Source organism: Rhinolophus sinicus, chromosome 2 (assembly GCF_057876585.1).
Source record: "Rhinolophus sinicus isolate RSI-liver-muscle chromosome 2, RSI-T2T, whole genome shotgun sequence".
Taxonomy (NCBI): Eukaryota; Metazoa; Chordata; class Mammalia; order Chiroptera; family Rhinolophidae; genus Rhinolophus; species Rhinolophus sinicus.
Window position 1 is genome coordinate 20,884,817 of NC_142502.1, and position 18,999 is coordinate 20,903,815.

The following is an 18,999-nucleotide window of genomic DNA, read 5'->3' on the forward strand; positions in this document are numbered from 1 at the left end:
GTGGTTATAATCAAGGGTTTAAACAGCTACTATGGACTGAACTCTGCCTCCCTGCCCAACCACCAAATTCACAGGAAGCCCTAATCCCCAATGTGACTGCATTTGGAGACAGGATCGTTTGAAGGTAACTAAGGTTAAATAATGTCATAAGGATAAAGCCCTAATCTGATAGGGCTGTGGCCTTATAAGAAAAGAGATCTCTCTCTCCTCCATGTGAGAACAGAGAGAAGGTGGCTGTCTGAAGGCCAAGAAGCAAGTTCTCACCAGCAACCAAACTGTGCCAAACCTTGATCTTGACCTTTCGGCCTCCAGAACTTTGAGAAAATAAATGCCTGTTGTTTAAGCCACCCAGTCTATGGTGTTCTGTTATGGCAGCCCGAGCCAACGAAGACAATAGGAGACAGGAGTAGGAAATAAAACCGGTAAAGTAGGTTGGTGCCAGATCGCGGTAAGTCTTGGTCGGTAGGCTAAAGGTCATAGATGTTTTCTTGTGGACACTTGTAAACAGTAGGATTGACATAAAACATTCCTGATTATAGTCAGTGTTAAAGGAGGAAAGGAAATATGTAAAACATTCTAAAGTATTAAATGAAAAAGAAATAGTGTTGCGGCAATCTGCTTTAAAAAAAAATTCCAACTCCAATATCATGATGAGTAACCCAGAAACATAACCATGTTTTATAATAGTCTGTTTTAAACACTTAAGAACAATATATTACATTATTCATGTAGTGTTAGTGTAAAAAGCACGGAACTTAGAGTAAGAAGGCCAAGGCTCAAGTTCTAGTTCTCCTTCTTTGTGGTTCTGACATTAGGTTGGCTTCAAACCCATGTGGAACCTCAAGTTCCTCCGTTGTAAGACAGGAAGAGCATAAACTATCTCAGGGATTTTTGAAGGTATGAGATATGTGAAAATGATTTATAAGATTTAAGGCACTATAAAAATGCAATGCATTCATTATGTAAAATGACTATAAGCATCCTATGTGAAAAAGACTTTAAAGATCAGACAAGGGCATTATCATGAACTGTGCTTCAGGAACAGATAGCAAAAAGTTGAACTTGAAATACTGCATGGACATTTGTATCTCTAGACAATGAACTGCAAAATAATTTACACAGAGTATTCATATGTAAAACTGCAGTGCGCCTCTGTCATTGAGTGGCATTATAAAATTCTAAATAGTCCTCTAAACGAATAAATGAAATACAAAGATTTTCCCCGTCTTCCCCACTTCCATTTTTTTTTTTTTTTTTTTGTCTTTCAAAGGCAAGTTTATTGAGGTATAATTTACATACAGTAAAATTTACACTTCTTGGGTTTTCACAAAATTATACAATGAATAACCAACCACTACTATAGTCACAAATGGAATATTCCCTTCATCTGAAAACCTTTTCCCATGTTCCTTTGTAGTAAATCCCCTCTCTCGCCTGAGACACTCACTGATCTGAGTTCTGTCCCTAGAGCATTACCTTTTCCAGCATGTTACATAAGTGCAGTCATACAGTACTGTAGCCTTTTGTGTTTGGCTTCTTTCACTTAGCATACTTTTTAAATCAATCAATATTGTTGCATATATCAACAATTCCTTTAATTGCTGAGTAGTATTCCACTACAAGATTGTTCCACAATTTGTTGATCCATTCATTAATTGATGGCATCAGGATTATTTTCAGTTTTGGGCAATTACAAATAAAGGTGCTATAAACATTTACACACAAGTCTTTGTGTAACATATTTGCATTTCTTTTGGGTAAATAAATACATAGGAGTGGAAATGCTAGAGTTTATGCTAAGTGTAATTTTAACTCTATACAAAACTGACCAACCGTTTTCTTTTTCTTTTCCCACTAATGAGAGTTCTAGCTACTTGGCACTCTTGCTAGCACTTGGTACTATCAGCTTGTTAAATTTTAGCCCTATATTCTAGTAGGTGTGTGGACTATCTTGCTACAATCTTAATTTGGTTTTCCAAAATGACTAAAGATTCCAGCATCTGTTCATGTGCTTACTAGCCACCCACTTATTCTTAAATTATATATGGAAATGCTGGACCACAACTTTTATATTTTGTCAGCGAATACTTATACAACATTGTACACATACTAAGTATACGACCAGGCAGAACCACAACAATTATGATCTGAAAAATTGTGAAGAGAGCACGCATATGGAGAAATTACTAAAATGGCCTAAAAGAACTAAAATATCATTCGTCAGTGCACATTCATTCACTGGACACCGATTGAGGAAACTTTTAAAAAATCTAACAGGAATAATTTCCATAGAATAGTGTTAATAAGCCATCCCCAGTACCAGGGCCAGTTGGTTTCACAAAAAATTCTAGGAAGCTTTTAAAGAAAATGTAACTCCAAGGCTATTTAAAATGTCCAAAACATAGAAAAACAATAGCAACTTTCAGATTATATTTATAAAGCATAACATTAATACCAAAAAGTAACTTAGAACAATTTTACTGATGAGTGTCAATGCAAAAATCCTAAATGATATCGCAGTAATGAATTGAATCCATCAATACAATAATAATAATAAAAAAATCATGACCAAGTGGGGTTTATAACACAATGTAAAGCTGGTTCAGTATTAGGCAATCTTTTAATAGAATTCACTATAACAACAGATCTTAGGAGATATATTAGACTGTAGCTGGCCAACTATGGCCAGTAGGCTGGCTGCCTGTTTTCACAAATAAAGTTTTATTGGAACACAGACATGTTCATTTGATTACATATAGTCTTTGGCTACTTTTGCACTCTAAGAGCAGAGTTGAGCAGTTGCAACAAAGACCATATCACATCACCTAGAATCCTAAAATATTTACTATCTGACCCTTTAAGAAAAAGTTTACCAACCCATGCATTTGATGATCATCTTCACATATACCTAAAAGTTGTATAACAAAATGCAAGAATCATCTGCAATTTTCTTAATTCAGAGAACAGTGGTTGTTTCTCCTTGTGACAGTCTATTGCCTATATGTCTAATCAAGAAAAACAAGTAAGTGATAAACATTTTTCCTTTTCTTTTCCATCACACACTAACTGAAAGCCCAAGTGAAAAAATGAGACCCTTATTTTTTCACAATTTAATTTTATAAAACCACTTATTACATGATGGTGAAATTTTCATATATATATATATATATATACACACACACACACACACACGTATATATCAAGTAAAAACAACAACAACAACAAAAAAAAAACAGTTGCAGAACAGTGCACATTACCAACTATGTAAAAAAAAGGGAGGATATATATTCCTATTTAGTTGTAAATTCATAAAAAATAATCTCTGTAACGATACCCAAAAAATTTAAAACAGTAATTACTTATTTGGGTTTCAGTAGGCTCTGGAAAGATGAGGGATATGGTGAAAATGAGAAATTCACTTCATATTTTTTATATGCCCTATAGATTTTGAACCATGTGAATGTAATACCTACCACCACCACCCCCAAATAAAACTTTAGATACATAGATAATAATAGTGTTCCTTGTGGTTTGGAAATATTTTATAAATTATAAATGGACTGCCCGTTTAGTAATTTTATAACTATAAATGGATTATATGAATAGAGGTAGGTGACAGCAAAGCCATTCTGTTGACAAAGTCAGATGTTACAGGAGTTAGGCCTTAATCTCTCAGCCCCTAAATTTATGATTTTATACCAAATTTCCATGGATTTTGGACCTTACGGCAGAAACAAAATTATATGGTTCCTTTTGAAAACTTTGAATAATAATATACTGAACAATTATGATTCTATTAAACCATTTTACTATTCTATTCTATTAAACCATTTAGATAAATAAATACATACCATTATCTTCTTCAATTCCAACAGGCCCTGCTTGAGGAGTCTCTCCATTCTTTAAACAATTATGGATATATGTTGCCTTCCACCTTGCATACTTTCTGTGTTTCACATTCTAAAAGAAGTATTTTTATATCACTATTAGATTGCAATAAAAAAGTCAAATAAAAATATACATTTATGATAACCTCTACCTATTTCTGAGATTAAACCCATTTTTTCAGTATAGCTCTAAAAGAGTCTGATACCCTCCACACCCTACCACTGGACTCTACCAATGTCTAGGGCTGGACAGACTTCTTGAAAAGCTATCTTCCTCACAATTCATGCCTAGTTCTCTCTTCTGGTTTTGTATTTCAAAAGAGGTCTGCAAGAGGAGTCTCCTTCCAGGAAAACTTGAAACCCTTATGCACAGGGGAGAACTAAGCTAAGGAATTCTAAAATTAAATATAAAATAGCAACAGACTGAACTATTTTCACTACAGATGAAAAAATAGATCTACACAAATCTATGAAAACAAAAACTAAAATGATGTAGTGGTTAAAGCAAATAAACAAACACTAGACAGACAGCGAGACAAACTTCACCTTTTAACCTGTAGTATACTGTTTACCAGCTCGGATTCTTAGTTACGTTATTTCTTTTTGGTTTAGTGCTTGTTATCATCAAACAGAAGGTCTGAAAATTTGAATGTGCCCATGCCTTGTAATGGCTGGGAGCCCACATGTGCCAGCCTCACTTAAGTCATCAGTTCACCTTAGGAACTGCTCTTGCTAATGTCACCAAAGACCTACTTTTACTGGCAAATCCAAGGGACACTTTCCAGGCATCATCTTGTTACTGGTTCAAGGCCCATGTGCCCTATGCTTTGAAAGACCAAAACTCAAAACGTCTGAGTTTGGAATAAGGAAAGGTTTATTGGTCGAGAAGGCACCAACTGAGACGAGAGACCTAATGGTGCCTCAAATTCATCTTAAGAGCCCAGAATTCAGGCTTCTTTTACGTCAAGGGAAGGGAGAATGGGCTTGGCAAGAAGTGGGAGCCAAGGAAGAGCAGGGAAATCTCCAGATCTCTTTATGTTCAGTTCTTGATATTCCGGACCCCTGCTGATCTGAGTCAGGTCCTGAGATGCCTATAAATCTTTGATAAACCTTCATATCTTTTTGCATATCTTTCCCCACCTATTCAGGAGGCTATTTTTGCAGAATTCCTCTAATCAATTAGAACTATTTGCCTGAAGGCCCTGGAAGAAATGCAAGTTAGAATTTATGGTAAGATTAAGAAGAGAGAGAACAAAAGCATACCATCCACCCTGTTACAATCTTACCAAGCCTCTCAGGTAGCATATTAAACACCGAACCATTCCAATCTTTATGAAACATTCTCTATTTCCGGTTTTTATGACACTACTCTCGTTTCCCTCCTAAATCCTCTGGCTGCTAATCCTCTATCTGACTTCCAAATAATCTTCTGTTCTCTGTTCTATAAAAGAGATTAAACTGGTGGGTTCAATCAATGCTGACTCATATAGAACTTTAAATATGAATTGTTTTCCACATAATAAAACTAGACAAGCCAAAGAAAATCTAAATTCCTAAATTCTTTTAAAAAATGGAAGATATGGAAACACTGGGCCCACATTAACTTGATAATTATTAGCTGAACTAAGTAGAGCAGTCTCCATTGGATGAAGTATATCCATTCACATTCATTCATTCTCTCCCCCCGCTCTCTCATCCTCCCTCTCCAGTTCACACACCATATCAGCTGTCATTTATTATATCCCAGTGGGCTGTCTTTATTAATTATACTACCTACCAGATTCCTACAAGCTTCAGGGTTCCTGTCACATGGTTTATTTTATTGCTCCATACTCATTCATTCCCACGGCTTTAAATACCATCTGTATCTTTATTATTCTTAAATTGATGTATCTAGTCAGAATTTGTTTCTGACAAATATCCAACTGACGTGACACCTCTACTTGGATATCTCAATACAACTTAAATTTGTTCCAAACTGTTCTCCATTCCTTCAACCAGTTCTCCTCCATCCAGCGAACTTCATTCTCCCAAGTCAGAAATGGATGGGACTCATTTTTAGCAGATTTCTCTTATCCTTTGTCTCTTCCCCCACTCCCTCATCTACTGTGTCAGGAATCCAGTTGATTATGTTTTTGAAACATAATGATTTGGTCGTGACCCCATTTTCTCTGCAACAGCTCCCTAATCTGTCCCCTTATTTACATTCTTGCCCTACCCCCACCCACCACACAACCCCTCATCCTGTACTCAAGAGTAGAATGATCTTTCTAAATTTAAATCCACTCATGATAATCTTTTCAATGGTTTCCCAAGGCACTTGAATTACAAAACAAACTCTAATTCTGGCTACAAGATTTTATTCTACCTGGTTCTTGACTGTCCAACTTCCTTTTATGTCCCTACTCCATCCATTCACTACCGATTACCATATTTTGCCATGTATAATGCACACGTTTTTGCGCAAATCTGAGGGAAAAATAAGAATGCACATTATACATTGGTAGTACTAATTCTGTATCTATATAAATTTCTGTATCTATATTTATTTATGCTTATGAATTAAAAGTGTAACTGTAAAAATCAACAACGATTACCGTATGCAAAATAATACCCTGGAATACGATAATCTGTTTTGTTGAATTTATGAGGAACTTGCAACGATAGAGTTTTTGGCCTTCTATGATGCGTAAATATCATAAATTTGTTACCGGTACATAAAATTTCTTGTACCTTGTATCTGTTCTTGTGTTTTGTAATTATTTGTTACATAAAATTTCTATTCCATAATATGTTAAAAAATAAATGTTAAAATTCCTTTATAATACAAAAAAACAAGTCCCTAAATGTAAACAAATGAAAATTTGAATTAAAAATTTAAAACAAAATATTTTTTCCCTGAAAGTTTGGGCCAGAAACGTGGGTGAGCATTATACACGGGAGTGCACTATACACAGCAAAATACAGTAGCTATGCTGGCATCCCTTCTACTCCTAAACATGCCACGGCTCACACAATCTTTTTCCTCTTGTCCTTTCCCCTTCTTCTCACCCAGCTAACTCACTCCTACTCAACTCATTCTTCACAGATCAAATGTCACTTCCTCAGAAACCTTTTCGTGACTTCCCAATATAAGGTGGAACTTCCCAGTAATCCTGTCACGTTTTCTTTAATAATGTTCATCACAATTTAAAATCACATATTTATATATATTTATAAACTCTTGCCCCAGCCCCAAAACACACATACCCTAGAATATTAGCCCATTAAAGGCCAGGTCTATGTCTGTCTGTCTGTTGTTTACGATATACCAAGCATTTGGCTTTGTGGACAGTACATAGTAGTTGCTCAACAAATATATACATCTCTCATTCATGATAGCTTAATCGATTTTGATGAAAGTCATTCTGTTCAACACACAGATTTATTATCTCTTTGGTAGTACTATAATGACGATTGTGTTTAGGAAATTCAATTAAGTTTATTATAGTTAGAGAGGCTTGCAATTTCTAGTGTTTGACTGTTTTTGACCTATAGAAGTAGCAATATCACATGGTTCAACTTTCCCTTCCTTCTCTTCCATTCTTTGAGAACAAAGAGCATGTATTAGAACACTGGTTTTCCAGGTTAGTTTGACTTTTTCAAAATCATGGACAATTGGGATTGAAAGTCTACAAATGCTGAATTATAATCAGACTTAGAGTCTCTAGGTTTGCATGTCCACTTGAATTCACTGTATCATTTTAAACTGCTCATTATTAACCTATGCTCCAGCAATTTAAACTAATGGAGATAATTACATACTTGAAATTTCCAGTGATTTAAAATTTCTCTCTTATGATGGAAACCTAAGATACAATTAACCTCAACATTTTTTAGGCTCAATAAATACTGGCTATTAAAACCTTCAGTTAGACAATATGGGGCCATTAGATATAAAATAAATCAATATATTGTTTCTGCTCTTTGGGAGCTGATCACCTTGCCATGGATGTGGAACTAAAATTATATACAAATTCAGCAGGTAGGAAGTATTAAACTTGTTTCTTTAATAAGTACATGGAACAGTGCAGAGAATAAAGGAAAAGACCATAATGAAGGGTAGCTGGTAAAGTAAATGATACTTTAGTTTGGCCTTGCAGGATGATGTGAAAGGTGGAGGAAAGGAGTAGTAAGACCACCCTGGGGTGAAGGAAAAGTATGAGCAAAGTCAGAAAGGCAGAAATAAATGGAGTGTTCAGAAAATAAAAGTTAAGAAATGAATTTGCCATGGGTGGAAAATGCACATTAGAGACTAGCTGAATAAATAAGCTAAATCCAAGAAAAAATTAAAGTCTGGGGCTAAACTCTTTATAGTACTCTCTCTACAAAGCAGGACTGCATTTGAACATCAAGACAAAAATCCAGACTACAGAAAAAATACACAACTTTAGCATAGACAATGAAGATATCAAAATTGTTATTTTGCTTACTTTGGTTCAGTCATCAATTCAAATGGAGACTGCAGGCAAAAAAAATCAAATAAAAAAATCAAAAGACTTGGAAGGGCAACAATGGGAGAATTAGGGAAGATCACCAAGAGCAAAGATGTATCATTAGAGACCAAGGCTAAAATTATCCACACCCTCACATTTCCAATTGTACAGATGTGCAAGTTGGACAGTGAAGAAGGCTGATAGGAAGAAAAAGTGATTCATTTGGAATCTCTACAGATGCTCTGGACCACCAGAAAGATGAGTAAGTGGGTCCTAGAGCAAACTGAGCCTGAAACACCACTGAAGGCAAAAATGACAAAATGGAAGCTGTCCTACTTCGGGCCCATCATGAGAAGGCAGGGGGCTTTGGCAAAGGTAATAATGCTGGGAAAAGAGAAGGCAGCAGGGAATGAGGAAGACCACATATGAGATGGACTGACTCCATAAAGGAAGCACAGGTATGAGACTACAGGAGCTGAGCGGGGCTGTGAGGACAGGACACTGTGGGCGTCACTCGTTCATGGGGTCACCGGGAGTCTGAGCTGACTCAACAGCACGTAACAACAGCAGGTTATAAAGCACTTGCACACATTTTTCTCTTACTTGGTCCACACAATAGCCTTGAGATTTAGGCAGGTCACATTTTACTCTGCTAAGATCCCGAGACAGTGTCAGGATTGGCTCAGTGTAGATATGGTTTAACATGGCATTCAGGCCTTCCACATGTGAACATTGCTTCAGTCTTATCTTTCACTATTTCCCCTCAATCTAGACGTGCTTGTCTCACCTGCAGTCTTTTCTCATGCTATTCTCAATCTAACATGGTTTCCTCTTCTGCCAAGTAAGTTGCCTCTTCCCTTAGACTCAGTTCACATGTTTATTCTCTTATGAAGCTCCCTGATTTCCAGCAAGTCAAGTTATTCATCATTTAATCACATCAGGCACCATGCTAAGTGCTGGGGATAACAGGATGAACAGGGTAAGCCTGAGCTTTAGAGCCCAATGTCAAAGCAAGCAATAACTTTCATCACTAAATGTGGAACTTACAGTACCTCCTGAGGTCCATGTTTTCTTCATCGTTCTCTTTCAGCCTTTACAATCCCATCATTACAGAGATGAGGAAATGACACTACAAAAGTAAAGTGACTTAACCAAGGTGACACTATTAAGTAGTGAAGCCAGCCATTGAATTCAGGGCTGCCTTGGCAAGCTAATTACCATTCTGCAAATAACAATTTAGATGAGAACATACGAAATAAGAAAAAAATGAGCATTAAAAGGTCAGCTACTTAACATTTATTAATATAGGATATACTCTGGTAGATATAAAAGGATCATTCTGAAAGCAAAGAAATAAATTGCCTAGGAAAGTTTAATTTGCCTTCTTTTGGAAGCTTTAAAAATATAACTGATTTTTCCTTGGTCTGAAATAACGTAGTACTGTCTTAAAACTTAGTTGGGTTAAGTTGTATTGTAATGACTGTAGAAGGGTCCTTCATTCCTAATTTCCTAGAATGGACTGTGAAGAGACATTTAAACTACTTTGGGTTCCTTCATTCGTACGTAAACTTTAAAAAACATTACTACAACATGAAATGCATTCACTTTAGTAAATACATTTTTAAAAAATTTCTCCGGAGGATAAATCAACATAACAGTTTAATTTTTCATTCTGCACTACTTCCAAGATACCCCTGCAAACAGGGGCTTACGTTTAGCAGAAAATTTTGGCAGTTGTAACTCAAAATTAATTTGATTTTTGATTTTGTTCTTTAAAATAAAAGATGCTAGATATTAAATAATATTTTAAGAGGACAATATCAAGATGTCAATAGTTTTTAAATCTTTTAACTCCTTTTAACTGATTAGATATCCTTTCTGGGAAACAGGAATTACAAAAAGAACTTTTACTTTTGTCCCGGCCTTTCCTTTAAGTTCCTGTTTTATAACTGGATTGATGAGAATCACTTACAACTGCAAATTTGGCCACTAGAGTCATTTAATTTTTAAATCATTTGCGCTTGCTACCATGAAGAAGGACTAGGTAGAAACACCAACCATAGGCTAGAGCAGGGGTTCTCAAACCTGGTCCATATAAGGATCACATGAGGGTAGAATAAAAACAAATTCCTGGCCTAAACTAAGGAAAATGTGATATAAATCATTCTCCATTAGCATACCAAAAGGCCACCTTGAAAAAGAATGCTTTTTACTAGCTGTCTCCAACTCTTCTTCGTGGATTTTCTCTTGAAGCCAACCTTGTCAAGTTTTTATCCCCAGCATGCACTGCAACTGGCTTTTGTCAAGGTTACAGATTACTTGTCTCTTGCTAAATCCAAAGCTTAGATGTCATCTTACTTGACTGAATCAGCATGAAAAGTTGATCACTTCCTTCTCTGCGTAACCCCCTTTTTCCTTGTTTCCTGGATATCAAGGTTTTCTGCCTCGATGACCTTGCCTCAATGAGGCACCCTTGCCTCGATGGGTGCTCTTTTCCAGTCCTTCGGATGGATTCTTTCTCATTACCAGAATGGGGAGTGCCATAAGACTTCAGTTCTTAGACTTCTCTTTCAACACTTTACCTTGATGATCTCATCCAGTCTACTGGCTTTAAATACAACCTCATGCTGCCAACTCCCAAATTTACATCATATGCTCAGACCTGTCTACTGAACTTTAGGACTTAAACAGTCAACTCAACATTTCACTTGTATGTCTCATAATTCAAAACATTCGAAGTTCATAACCAACTTCAGATCTTCCCCTACAAAATTATTCCTCCACATGTCAGTAAACGGCAACTCCATTCTTGCAGTCGTTCAAGCCCAAACCCTTAGTCAGTTTTGAGTTCTCTATTTCTCTCACATTCCACCAACGATCTTTTAAATTCTGTCAGGTCTACGTTAAAAATATATCCAGAGTCTAACCACTTCTCACCATGTCATCTTCTGCAAATTCTGGTCTCAACCATCAGTACCTCTAAGTTTTATTATTTAATAATGTACTAACGGGTACTATTTCCACCCCTGCTCATTACACGAAAAGGAATAACACATTAAAAATAGCAGCCAAAGCCTATCAATTCTGTTTGAACTGCCCCTCCCAAACTTCACTTCCTATGACTCTCACTCACTCCTGTTTCAGCCATGTTGTGCTCCTTGCTCTTTCTTAAACAGGTAACCTTTACTAGCTCAAAACCATTGCACTTCCTCTTGCCTCTTCCTGGAGTATCTGTATGACTCATTCCCTTACCTTCTTCAAGGCTGTGCTAAAATGTTGCCTTCTCAGTGAGGTCTTCCCCAACCATCTTATTTAAATTGACTCTTATCCCTACCTTGAGTTTCTCCTCGCCACTTACCATTTGACATGCATTTTATTTATTAATTTCTTCATTGTCTGTTTCCACCAGAGGCGTGTGATTACCATGAGGGCACGGATCTTACCCACTGCCTTATTACTAACACCTAGAACCGTTCTTGACTTATAGTAGGCTCTATTTATTTAATATATTTAAAAGCACAAATGAATATGGACTTCTCCAACTCCAATCTAACAATTAATCTAACAATTAACAATACAATGTAATACTTTCCTATCCCATATTTTAACTTCTTTACCCAGAAGTGAGAAACCTGGCTCCCTCAATATATTTACTCATTTGCTCTATCCTAGAATAGAGTAGGCAGTTTTAGAATTGACAGCCGAATACCATGAAGAAAAAACAAACCTACAAACAGCAGTTCAATATTTATTTTTTGTGGTAAAACTGATATACTTTGATGATGCACAAATCTTAAGTGAATATTTGATGAATTTTGACAAACAGATAAACCTGTGTAAAACATACTCCTATCAAAATATAACCACACTAAGTTCCCCAGAAAGTTCCTTTATATCCCTTTTCAGATCAATTTCCCCTGCCCCCTCCAAAAAAAAAAACCCTCATTTTTTTTCACCAGATGTCTATTGTAGTTCTTTATATGAACAGAATCATACACTTTGTATTCTTTTGAGTCTTCTTTTCTTAGCATAATGTCTATAAGATTCATCCATGTTGCAAGGTGTATCAGCAGTCCCTTTCTATATCTTAGTAATAGCATAATTTATTTATCAGTTTCTCTGCTGGTGGACACCTGGGTTGTTTCCAGCTTTGGACTATTATGAATAAAATTCCTATGAGCAGTCTTGAACAAGTCTTTTTCTAGACATATGTTTTCATTTCTCTTGGATAAACACCAAGGAGGAATTGCTGGGTAAAAGGTAGGTATATGTTTAACTTTATAAAAATCTGCCAAATCTTTTCCCAAAGTGGTTATGACATCTAACATTTTCACTGAGCAATGTATGAAAGCTCTTGTTTTTACACATTCTAGCCAACATTTGATGTGGCCAGTCTATTCATTTTAGTTAATTTTACTGTTTTTAAACTACTTATTCTATTGATGACTGAGGGGGAGGGTGTATTAAACTCTCCAACTATGATTAGGAATTTATCTTTATTTTTCTTTTATTTCCATCAATTTTTGTTTCATATGGGTTAAAACTCTGTTATTCGGAACACAAACACTTTTAACTGTAGTATCTTCGTGATGAACTAAAATGTCCCATTTTACCTCTAATAACAGATCTTCTTCGTTTACTGTGTCTAATATTAATATGGCCACTTGGGATTTTGTTTACTTACTATTTGCATCAAATACTTTTTCCATCTTTTCAAAATATCTGTGTCTCTGTATTTATAGGGTATTTCTTGTAAATGACAAAGTTAGAGCTTACTTTTTTATCTAATCTGAAAAATCTTTACTTTCAAATTATAGTTAGTCTATTTACATTTATAGTACATATTGATACATGCCTAATATTTGTTATTTGTTTTATATTAGTCCCATCTGTTTTTGTTTCTCTCTTCCTTTTCCCTGCCTTCTTTTGTGTTTACCAAATATACATGTATAGTTAAAATAACTTTTATTTAAAAAAAGTATGTATCTTTTAAAGAAATGAAGAAAAGTGAAAATATAGTTTTATATATTTACCTATATACTATGTCTAGTGTACTTCCTTCCTGTAAATCCAAGTCACCACCTGGTTTCCCTTCAGACTGAAAAATTTCCTTTATGCTGTTCTTTAGTGCAGATTTGCTAGCAATTAATTAATCTGCCTGAAAATGTCTATTTGACCTTGATTGTTTGAAGGATACCTTTGCGCTATATAGAATTCTAAGTTGACAGGGTTTATTTGCTTCTTTTGTTTTTCTTTCAGTACTTGAAATACGTCAGTTTCATTATCCTCTTGCCACCACTCATTGAAAAATGAGAAGTCACCCATCCTTCAGAGCACTGTGACTTTATATACAATGTGTGGTTTCCTAAGACTGTTCTTTCAAGATTTTACCCTCCACCGCTAAATTTCTATGATGTTCTCAGACACGGTTTTCTTTGTATTTCTGTTACTTGGAGGTTCACTGAGCTTCTTGAATCTGTAACTGTTTTCTCACTCAATTTAGAAAATCAATGGTCACTATTTATTCAAAAATTTTTTCTCTCTTTTTTGGGACTCCAAATATAGTTAGTAGTAATACATAATGACTATTTCTGAATAAATTCAACTTAAGTAACTATGCAAGATAGAGCAATTTAGAAGTTTCCATTAAAATTTTCATGTATTTGCTGATGTCCTCCTATATATAGTACACTAGACCATTATCCATCAAGTAATAAAAGCAAGAAGTAATGTTTTTTTTAAGCATTTACTATATGCTAAGTACTTTGCTAAAGGCTTTACATGCATTTCTTATTTTATCCTCAAGATAATCTGAAGAAGTAGGTATTACAATTTTCTTCATCTTACAGATGTGAGAACAAGCTTACATAAGTCAAATAATTTATCCAAAAATAAGTTATGAAGTGGCATATGGAATTTTCATTCACAATTAATTGAATATTAAGTACAGGACACAGTTCTTGGCAATTTTAATGAACTGCTACTCTAGTAAGACAGACAATACTCCTCTCATATTTTTCTATCTATTATCATAATTGCTAAGGATGAGAGCTTCAGTATACAGTGAGAGCATGAAAACCTAAGGCATGGTGTGTACAGAACACATGCTTCTGCAATTAGATCAATTTCCCTCACTCTACCATGGTTTTCTAGGCTAGCGATAAGATGTTGCTTAATTCAGAAACTGCCAGTGCAAATTGATTCCTTAAACACACTACCTCCTTCACAGCTAGCTACACATGTAATTGCTCCAGTCATGTTGTAGCCCTGTTTTTCCAGCACGGCCAGTCTCAGACTGGGATACAAACAGTATCCCTAGGGTCTTCCACAGAGGGATATAGATCAGTGCTAATCAAAATGTGGTTCCACAACCAGTACCAGTCTGCAAACTGCTTTCCAGTTTGTGACAAAATAGTGCAGAACTGAGAGTATTTAGGAAAATTATTGCAAATTAGACTTGTATTTTGCATGGCTTTTTTAAGTTTCACTTTTTCTAGTAATTCAATTATCACTTGTATTTTATAAAACATTCAGTCTGCAACAAATTGGAAATTAAGAAAAAAAAAAGCTGGACCTTTATCAGAGTCTGAGAACACAGTTCTGGGCTACAATGTCTTGGAACATTGCACTTATATTTTTCTGACCCTCAGTTCTCTCACTATAATTCATAGTTATGAAAGGTGAAACAAAATATATCTGAAGTGTCTAAGCACAGTGGTAGGAGTGGATCCCTTTTGTGTATTTTATCATTATTAGACCACATATCATTATAGTTGGTTATTTTGCTTCTCTTTCTGAGTTAGAATACACAGTCTGTGAGGGGAGGGAAACATACCATACTCATTTGATTCCTTCAAATTAGCAAAAACTTAATAGATAAGAGCGATTTTATTATGTTTTACCAGCGATTTTCATATTCTTCATAAATTAGCAGCATTAAACCTAAACCAAAGACTACAAAGGAAAAAAGGTAAAATGATACTTGCTTCTCAGACCTTGCTAGAAGTGAAATAAATCTAAAATACGATAAAAGGAAGCCTGTCAATAATATTGGCCATAAATAAATGATGATGATATAGTAGGAAAATAAAATATTTATGTTTTCAACATTCCTTGCTTTAAAATACAAAATTAGAATTTTTAATGTATATTTTAGTGACTCTACCTAAAACTGGGACACTGATTCCACAAAAGCTACAAGAATGCTAAAAGTTTACATAACAACAAATTTAATTAAATACTTATATAAGGCAAGTTAAAGGCGTTCAATACACATACCTAAAACAGAGAAAGGGAAGTTCAGAAACAGAAGACTGGCAGATAAAATATGTATGTACATAAATAAATAAATAGTTGAAGGCTAAGGAAAATATAGACTTTATTTAGTTCTGTGCAACTATGAGTAATGACATGAAATTAAAAGGGAAAAACTATCAGGAAACCAAAATTCTGGGAGTAATTGAGATCTATTACATTTCAGAAGAGTTATGAAAGAAGTTCTGTGTAAAAGAAGTTTCTGTCCACCTAAGGACAGAAAAATAAAACGCTAAACAATAATGACTTTTGAAATATTAACTAATCGGCCACTGTTTTTACTCAGTCTGCAAATTTGCACTTAATGCCCAAGAAGATATAAGTGTAGAATAAGACAAAGCTCCCCGTTCAAGGACTTGCAATATAATTCATTCCAAAATATATTCTATAAAACTCAAGTCAATACAGTTACAGTGTAATATTCACCCAGTTAAGACTCTAAAAGTGGAAGAGTTGAAAGGATGGAGAAATTCACATAAGAGTTAGAACAATGTAGCTAAGACTTGAAGAGAGGGTGAGACTGAGATAAAGTAGGGTGAAAATATAAAGTTCCCAATGGTCAAAGCTGGGAGGGTGGTGAGCAGACTGGCCTGACAAACCATGACATGGGATTGGTAAGGAAGTACCACAAGTAAGATGAAACTGCAATGCCAGGAAATGAAAAGTCCCTGTGGGTTCTTCAATTAAACAACACAGAACAGTCTGCAGGGAAAAAGAGCTCGAAATAGTTTGAAAATAATGTAAATTGAAGTAATCTAGCTGGTGAACCAGTGGCCTTCTCAAAAAAGTCTATTTTTTAAAAAGAAAACCAAAAAGAACTTAACTAGAAGATTCAAAATCTTTATGTACAAATGTCATGCAGAAGGCCTCTGGTGTTCGGCTTGCTTACTCCAATACCATGTTGCTGCGTCATCTTTCTTCTCCCTTCTTCCTACTAGAATTTGTTCTGATCTGGTTTATGACTTACTTCTCTAATCTGAGCTCTCGTTAATCTCCTCTGACTACCTGGAACTCTGCAAAACCCTCTTGAACTATCTCAAGCTTTCCATAGGTCATGTTTAAGTCACCTCTGCATCTTCAAGTATCTAGTATACGTAGCGTCCCATACTAGTGAAAACAGAACGGAAAAGAAATCCAGATCAGAAATAACAGGAGATGCGAGTAGAAAGGAAATTAAACATAGTGGGTCTACAGGGCCTTTAGAATACAGAAGGTGCTACCCACTGAGAAGCACTTCAGGTGTCCACCATGCAGGTCTGTTTCCTTACACCACTCAGCCTCAGGAAAACTGGACAGCAGGGGCTCCCAATGGGCACTGCCACATACACCAGAGGCTGTTTGGAAATATCTGGGGGTGCTTTCTGGTTATTTGAATGATTAGGGAATGCTGTGTGGGCAAGTGCTAAGGATGATTGATGTTTTGAAATAAAATGAGCAATCACAGACAATAAAAAATTATCCCTCACTCGGCACGATTTTGAAATGTCCAGCACAACTCTGCCCATGCAAAACCCAGCTTATAATCAAGGTTAGAACGTAACTTCAGTTTACATATAAATACAAAATTTTTTTGTAGTTTTGATATATTGTTTCACAAAAATGCAAATATCTCATAGATTACACTTTTTGTTTAGAACTTTACAATGCGCTCTTCATCATTTTGAAAAAACTTGTATCACAGAAAGCAATGTTCTTCATAGATTTCAAATCACCAATATAACATGCCTCTATCAGTCTCGTTTATGGCTTTTCTGTTCTCTTTCTAGATTATTAACTTTCCTCTCAAAAACAAACGTTCTTGCTACAGTGAAAACAACACTGAAATCACAGCAATGTTTGTTGCTTAGCCTCAATTTGCTCATGTATAAAATGAATATGCACTCTACTTACCTTAGAGGAGATATGAGAAACAAATTGATAAAAAAATATAAAGTATCTTGTAAAATATCAAGTCCTATGTGTGTTTTACAACAGAAACAAATCATAAACATTTCTGACTAGAAATAAAATAGGGAAAAAAAAAAGTCCTAAAAGTCTCTGCCTCGTGTTTGCCAAAATAACAGTGAAGAAACTTAACAGGATACAGAATTAGTAATATTTAAACACTTAATAAAATCAAACTCAAAACGTGTGCTGCCCAATACAGTAGTCATGCATTTCCTAAAGTGTAAAATACACACTGGATTTAAAGAGCTTACTATGAAATAAAAATATATTATTAAAAATAATTTCATCTTTTGTTTTTACTTTCTAAAATGTGGCTAGCAGTAAATTTAAAATTACATTTTTGTTTACATTTCTGATAGACACACTGCTCTGAATAAACAATGTATTAATAAAACTGATAAGCAACAACAATACTGATCTTCAGCTAATAAGACAATAAAGAATACACACTCACTTCATCAGTGAGTTCTCCAAACACTGTTATGACATCTATTAAAAGACTTGCAGTATAGAAGGACTTGATCATATTTCTGGAAGAGAAAAAAGAGCTAGTTTAGTTTAAATAAAAAACATTAAATGTAGCTATATAGTCATGTAGCTACAAGAATAAAATTTCAATGTTTATAAAAGCATTCTAAAAATTAGTATTTTTAATAAAATCTGATTTTAAGAACACAAAGGAGCTCCTTTAATAATCTGTTACTAGGAGAAAGTAACAACACTCGTGTTAGTGTTACAGGCTTTACAGTACACATATGGTACAGTAAATATAGTAAAGGTTTTATAGTACACATTTGATATTAGAAAAAATAATTACAGTATTATCTAAATGCACATCACGCTATGTGCATTTCTTTGCATTTAAGTATTATAAGAAAGACAAATTATTTCAATTGGTGGAGTGGGAGCTTTTAAAATCAGCATCACTGAACCAGGCTGTTCTTGGCGAAAATCAACTCTTAGATTTTGAAAAATATTAAAATAATGGCTAGTTAGGGTATATTTACTGAGAAAATGAATCTGCCCTGTTATTCTTCTTTCAGACATTTTGTCTCAAAAGAAAGGATTGCACTCAATACTCAGAATCACTCTGAGATTCTACAAGTAATTTTAAAAAAAATCTAAATCAGTAATCAGGAAGTCAGAAAGTGTTCAATACATAACTGGATAATTCTGGTTATAGGAACTAAACTTAACATTTTTATTTTCCTCTTTCTTTACTTACTTGTGAAATCGCCCAGCCCGATCTTCATTATCTGCATACAAAAACATTTTCAAAGCATAATTCTCCAAATGGGCACAACCAACTATTTCTTGAGTAATAGCTTCATTATCACCCAACTGTTTCTTAAGCTAAAACAAAATCAGATACGCAA

General features: G+C 34.9%; 1 protein-coding gene across 3 annotated transcripts in view; it reads right to left on the reverse strand.

The window, feature by feature from the left end:
- Positions 1-18,999, reverse strand: part of VTA1 (vesicle trafficking 1) — a 56,748-nt gene that overhangs the window by 15,270 nt on the left and 22,479 nt on the right. For all 3 annotated transcript variants that reach the window (XM_019756638.3, XM_019756639.3, XM_019756640.3), the window contains 3 exons: positions 18,849-18,976; positions 18,078-18,153; positions 3,852-3,960 (listed from right to left, as the gene is read on the reverse strand). In XM_019756638.3, the coding sequence (XP_019612197.1) occupies positions 3,852-3,960; positions 18,078-18,153; positions 18,849-18,976 (313 nt within the window). The remainder of the gene's footprint in view (positions 1-3,851; positions 3,961-18,077; positions 18,154-18,848; positions 18,977-18,999) is intronic.